The following is a 6,608-nucleotide window of genomic DNA, read 5'->3' as shown; positions in this document are numbered from 1 at the left end:
AAAATACCATGGGCGGAAAACCATCATGCCCAAAAGCATGTGTAAAACCCATGCACAAAACCAAGGGTAGGTCCGCCCACCATCTTTGGGTCCACCCACCATCCTTGGGTACACCCAACTATTATTGGGTCTGCATAAAAAAATAAAATAAAAAAAATAAAAAATCTCAGGGCACGGCCCAAGACACCGTGCAGGGAGGAAGTATCTCAGGGCACTTCCCCAGACACCATGCAGGAGGGCTACCTCCCCCCTGCAAACCCCCCGACAGGGAGGGATGTCACACCCCTTGTGACCCCCCCATTGCATCTGATGCAACATACACTTCATGCACCTATTCGTGGAAATAATATAACATACACCCAACAATGTACCTTAGTGAAAGATTCCAATTCAAACTCAATATCATAGTTGCTTGAGTTAGTTGTTAGTTAACATTTGTGATGTGGACTATCACTAAGTTATAGTTAGTTAATTCAAGTTAGCTGGGATTCAGTGAGTTGTGGACTAGTTGATGGCTAAAATTTGCTATCTAGTGTAGTTGACTCTAGTGTCTGTCAGTTAAATGATCTCTACTTCTAAAATATAGATAGAATTGAGTTTAGTTGAGTAGTTTGACTTTGTGTTAACTCAAATAACTCCCAGCTAACAACAAAACTATTAATTTAGCCTAGTAAGTCATGCAATTCAAATTTCTTATTAAGATTGGATGAAGGAACAATTGTATTTATTATTGTACACGTGTTTTTATGTGAGGGGCTTGAGAAGAAAGTAGATAAATTTCTCTTAGCAATTGTGCAAAGAAATAAGAGAAATTCCTATTTTCTAGGGGAAAATTGTGCTAGGAAATAGGATCTCCTAGCAGGACTTATTTTCTGAAGTGTTGCGCAATTCTTGTAGAGAGTTTATCAATATTGCTAGGAGCTTCAGGCTTGACACGATTCTATGTAATAGATCAAATTTATCAATTGATTTAATACAATAGAGAGGATATTTTCTCAGTTGGGTTCCCAGATATATTTTGTGTTCTATGTGTGATTATGTTTCTATTCATTGTTTTCTTTCTGCAGATTTTTGGTAGAGAAATATTGTGTCTTTTGCGATTAGTTTGCTCTCATTAATAGTTACAATGTTTCAAGGATTTTCTACAGGGAGTGCATAGGCAAATTTATTTGGCAGGGACAAAATTAATGTTAAACTATTAATACAGTTCGATATCTTTTGGCAAATAAATGAATCAACATGTAATAAAAATGCTAAATGCTACCACTTGTAAAAATGACATCAATATAATAATGGGTGTGAGTCGAACTATGAAATCATTTCATAATAGAAATTATTGACAACTTGTACAGAAGAGTGAGACATCGTGGCACACTTGTATTTGTTGTTAATAAATGCTTCTGCAGAGGGCTTTCATTGTGCAAAAAGCTTTGTATCGAGAACTTTCATTATGAAAGCACAACCTTTAATCAATTAATTTGTGGTAGAGGCATGGACTATGTTGCATGGTAGTTATTCTTGTTAATATTTATTATCCTCCTATTTAGCTTAATGTTAATTTAACTCTACATCTACCAAATTCCTCATTCACCCAAAAAGGGGAGAAATAACATTTAATATTTTCACCTATAGAAGAATATGTGCATGAAACCATTTTTAACTCGTTAAATAGTATTCTAAGTATGCACATCCCTTGTTTGGTGCAAAAGATTGTTGTACAAGATCAAATTTCAAGTTGGATTCTGCGGAAAAAACATCGCAAGATTTGGTAGGATTTGAAATTACAAAGGATAAATTAGCGTCATCAATGGCATGCATCATGAACACAAACGACTGAAATAATATTAATCATGCAATGAAAATCAAAATTGTCCGTTGGATTGGCAATACTTGCTCCTAGGAAAAGGAATATCTTAAAACATAGTAGAACAATACATTCAAAACCCAATTCATGAAACTTTAATTTCAAACCAAAATATTTGTTTGATTGAGCTAAAGTTGTTACCAATGACCAATTTTTTGAGTGATACCCTCTACGAACATAAAAGCATAGGCCTTTATGCTCAATAGAAACTAGAAAATCTAAATGAACAAATTCCATTCAATCTAAAGAATTATCTTTACCCACAATAGACAAAAAAATTAAAACATTTGAAGCATTAGACTTAGGATAAGTGTGCATGTGAACAGTTGAGCAAATTATCTATCAGTCTTTCATATTAGCCAAACTCCCATGATAGGTTAAACAATGCTAAAATTTCACACCATTAATGGCCTCACTATTTACAATAGAGTGCCCTCGTCAAGACACTAGTCTCCTTATCACAAGTGTTGATAAAGTTCAAGTTAAGTTCAAGTTGCAAGATGATTTCTTAAACCCTGGGTGCATAATTGTTCACAAAACCCACCTTTTAGATAGATGCAAATAAAAATAAAGGGCAACCACTATCTTTTAAGAGTCAAGGAAGAGAAAAGGTCTATGTATGGATTGATGAGTTTGAATATGAGAATTACTACAAAAAATTACTTATAATAGGTGGTCTCCTAAGAAAGGACCAAGGAAGAAATCAATGCAATTATGGGGTCAAAATGTAGTTGTGAAGATGTACAACTATCTTGATACAAATATCACCAATAGATACATGGAGTAAGTCATATCTCTATTTGAGGATGTAAGTTCAAGAATTTTCCTTTTTGTTTGTCCTTTTTATTGGGCTTGAGCTTGTGTAAATCTCCTAAGCTAGATCTTTTACTTCTAAGGTTTCAAAAACATTGGCAATGTTTCATGTGTTGTGATGTTGGGAAACTTCTAAAATTATTAAGGTCTACATTAATGTGTTAATCACTCTTGTTTAGCTAATGATGGGAGGCAATCAATGTTTTTCCTTTTTATTTGTTCATTTTTGCATTTTTCTTTTTATAAGAAATAAGATATTTTTATATTTCCAAGGCAGAGTACACAACTATAAAAGCAAAGAATTGCACCTAAAAATTTTGGGCCCAAAAATACCCCAACATAGTTTACAAAGTTTATGTTGCTAAGAATCATGGTGGTGATTATTTGAATACTAAGTGCATAATTATTACAACAAATAGAATTATGGTTGTTCATGATACAAGCTGTGCCTACATAATCCCATAGATAGTCATAGGGAAGGAAAAATTAAAAATTGTTAAAATTACTTGCAAGTTCAGGTTTAAGCAAGTTCACAATCATTTTTTTGTGTAATAGGATCAAATTTCATATGATTTGGAGGCATGCAATTGCGAAGATTTTTCTATGTGGTTGAAATAATCCCAAAGTAAAATGAAAAGTGCATGTAATAATACTACATGAATATGTAATAATACCTTAATCATTGGTGAACAGATAACATGAAGAACTATGGTGTGAAAAACAACATGCTCTAGTGTGAATAGACAAGATGGCAATAATGGTTGCTTAGATTTCTCCTTCCAAAACTCAACTAGTCACGACCACTACACATGAGCACTATAGTGACAAGGGTAGGGGCTCAACAATTGACCTACCCAGTGGAAGAAGTGGCTTCCCTGTTGTAGAGTAGGACCCAAGCTACTAGCAATCTAATAAATTTTGTTCAGGGTGGGCAGGATATGGGAGATAGAAGCTATTGCTAACACTAGAATTATGTCACATAGAGGTAGGGCCAAAAGAATACAAAATCACAAAATATAACAAACTTCAAACAACATCTATGGCAATAGAAGGGAGGCAATTAATAAAACTCAAATGGTGGTCTAGATCGATGGTAGGTAGACAAGAGTAATGAGAGGTGCACAAAACCCATATAGCAAGTGCATTGAGCTAAGAGCACATGCAAAGAAAAGGTGGAATTTGGACATACATTACTACTTTGCAATTTATTTTAAAACTTTTGTTAACCTTTAGAAATACATTACTACATTTTAACTTGCATTAAAACTAAAACTTTATTTAAGACCATCTAAATTTTGAAATAAAAATAATAATATCTATACTAATAAAAAAACCTTAAATGAAATCCAATAAAAATTCAAAGAATAACTTCTTTTATTACCATCCATTTATATCCTAACTCATAAAATATAAAATAACAAAACCTTAAATAAAATCCAATAAAACTTAAAAGAATAACTTCTTTTATTACCATCCATTTATATCCTAATTCATACTCATATACTATAAAATAATATTGCAGTTAATTTATATCCTAATTCATATGTTATAAAATAAAAATCAACACCATCAAAAGTAATAACTCGTATTACAAAATAACAAAAAAAAATATATTATTAAATTGAAATTAATATAAATGAAAACCGTGAAAGGAAAAGATGGTTATATTTTTTTTTTCAATTGAAGATTGCTGTATCTTGCTATTCATGTAGAGGGAATCAAAGGTTACATACATATCTTATATAAAGAAAGCCAAGCTTCACCAAAAAAGACCGTGACTAATTTTGTCCAAACAGTCTAAGTCACTAGGGACACTATAACTGTTTTTCTGAATATGTACATAGAGTTCCGATACTACAGAATAACTCAGGGGTATTGAAAGATTTGTTCAGTATACCAAATCCAGCGGAAATGAAACATTTATCCTCCAGAAAATACACAACCGACCAAGTTAAGATGGGCTATAGCAACTGTATTGCCTTGGGCAGGTACTAATAATAACGAGCAGCGAGCAGGAAAATATTTTTCATAAAGCTAGATTAAATCCCATCGTGTAAATTACAAAAAGAAACGAATCAAAGAGTATGTAAAAGATAAAATGGCATATATACTATGTCAATGCTGAAGCTCATGTTTCCTTTTGTCCAATCTTGTCTAAGATGATGGCGTCGTGCAGTTTCTGGGCCCACCATTTAAAGAGACTATTCGCGCTCCAGGAATTTTTGGTGAAAATATCTTTCCAAAAGCTGTAAATGCGTTTTTGCTCAACTAAAGGGAGAGTTTCACCTACGCCAATAAGACCGGTCTCCAGTGCACTTCGAAAGTTCTGATCGTAAGTGTAACCATTCACGAGCTTGACCGTTGTATCAGCCCAATTGGTAAGAAAATCGACACGGAATGACACTGCAGTAATTATCTCTCCATTTTCCATAGCCTTCAATATGTGATCAATTAAAATGTTAAGCATGTTGTGCGCAGCAGAGTAAGATTGTACCGCTCCACCAGCCACTGCATTACGAAGATCGGCATCTTCACAAAACTCTTTGACCACTATTGCGAACAATTTTGAATCGCAACGGCGAATGACGCCCACTAGCCAAGACAAGTCAGAACAAGCCAATTGCGTGGCTTCGCCCTTCCCCCTGTCATCAGATTTAGACTTAATAGCTTTCACATCTGCGATAAACCGGCTCGAAATGACACGTCTGCAAGCATTTTTAATAGCTGGTGACGTATTTAACTTCAAGTAGTCAAATATATGTTGCTCCACAATGCTGCGAAGCTCTTTACTATGGTAAGTCATCTGGAACAATTCTTGTAGAGATTCCTTCACCATCTTTAAATCTTCGCGATCTGACTTGCTTTGGGTCATACCAAGTCTGGCAGCTAAGTCAGGCAATACATTTATGTTCAACGATGACAACAGCACGCGAAGCTTGGCTTCTTGCTCACGACTCCAGCGCACAGCAGCTAAATATCGCATACATGACTCCATGCAATCGCGAAACATCACTTCAGAAGCAACTGGTAAAATATTCAATGCTTCATCCACATGAGTGAAATTAAAGCATTCGTCTGTATCATAAGAATATATTAGCTGAATACATTTGATGTAACTCTCTGGATGGTAAGAACATGTTACCTTCATTTCAAATGGTCGCTTAGCTGAAGACCCACTTTGGGAAAGCTTGGTTTCAAAAAACTTAGCCTTCTTCAACACTTGAGAATGGAGTAACTGAGGATTTCCAGGATACTCCACTCCAGCTGAATCAATCAAATTCAATCTTACGTCGGCCGTATTGTTGTCCCCAAACCCTAGTGGCTGGTTAGCCATTGCTTCCTGCAAATTTGCAATGACACTTCTGGCCTCAATTTCTTTGCAGAGAGTATTACGATCTTTGAATGCAGTGACCATTCTTAAACACCGTCTAAGAATCTCTGTCGGCGTCTCATCTCTTTCGATGTGAATCTAATTTTGATTGGAGTTGGTTTGCTGGAGTGTTTCTTTAATGCGATCGCTATCAACTGTGTCACCGGGTTAAGGAATCAATGTTAACAGGAAATTATGATGGGAGTGGCTTTACTTCATGTCACTGATTTAAAGAACCAATGCTAGTGCTACGAATAATAAATCATGTACGTGGTTTTAAGCATAGATACCAAATTCGGTCGAATTGGTGAAAAAAATCGAATATTCATGTCACTGATTTAAAGAACCAATGCCAATTCAACGAGGAATAAATCATGTGAGTGGTTTTAAGCATAGCAACCAAATTCGGTCGAATGGGTAGAAAAAGGATCGAATATTCGTTAGATCGATTCGGCAGAATTATTCCGAAAGAATCGATTCGTTTTTAAGGGTACATCCGGGTGGGAGATTTTAAAGCGAAGAGTGTTACTTCATAGCGCGTTCTCGTTCTCCTCGTCTAAA

The 6,608-nt window shown here is 35.0% G+C and overlaps 1 protein-coding gene across 1 annotated transcript; it reads right to left on the bottom strand.

The window, feature by feature from the left end:
• Positions 1-4,805: 4,805 nt before the first annotated feature.
• LOC149165579 (BTB/POZ domain-containing protein At1g63850-like) lies at positions 4,806-6,092 on the bottom strand. The gene has a single exon (XM_089429870.1). It carries the CDS (start codon positions 6,090-6,092, stop codon positions 4,806-4,808), a length of 1,287 nt encoding a protein of 428 aa, XP_089285996.1.
• Positions 6,093-6,608: the final 516 nt, after the last annotated feature.

The sequence above is a fragment of the Pinus tabuliformis genome, chromosome 5_1, assembly GCF_031772625.1.
Source record: "Pinus tabuliformis cultivar Carrire ecotype Pingquan chromosome 5_1, CPIR1, whole genome shotgun sequence".
In the NCBI taxonomy this organism is placed as follows: Eukaryota; Viridiplantae; Streptophyta; class Pinopsida; order Pinales; family Pinaceae; genus Pinus; species Pinus tabuliformis.
This window is presented reverse-complemented; position numbering and strand designations above follow the sequence as displayed.

Coding starts and splice junctions, on each gene's coding strand:
- LOC149165579 (XM_089429870.1), bottom strand. CDS start 6,092: ATGGTCACTGCATTCAAAGATCGTAATACTCTCTGCAAAGAAATTGAG.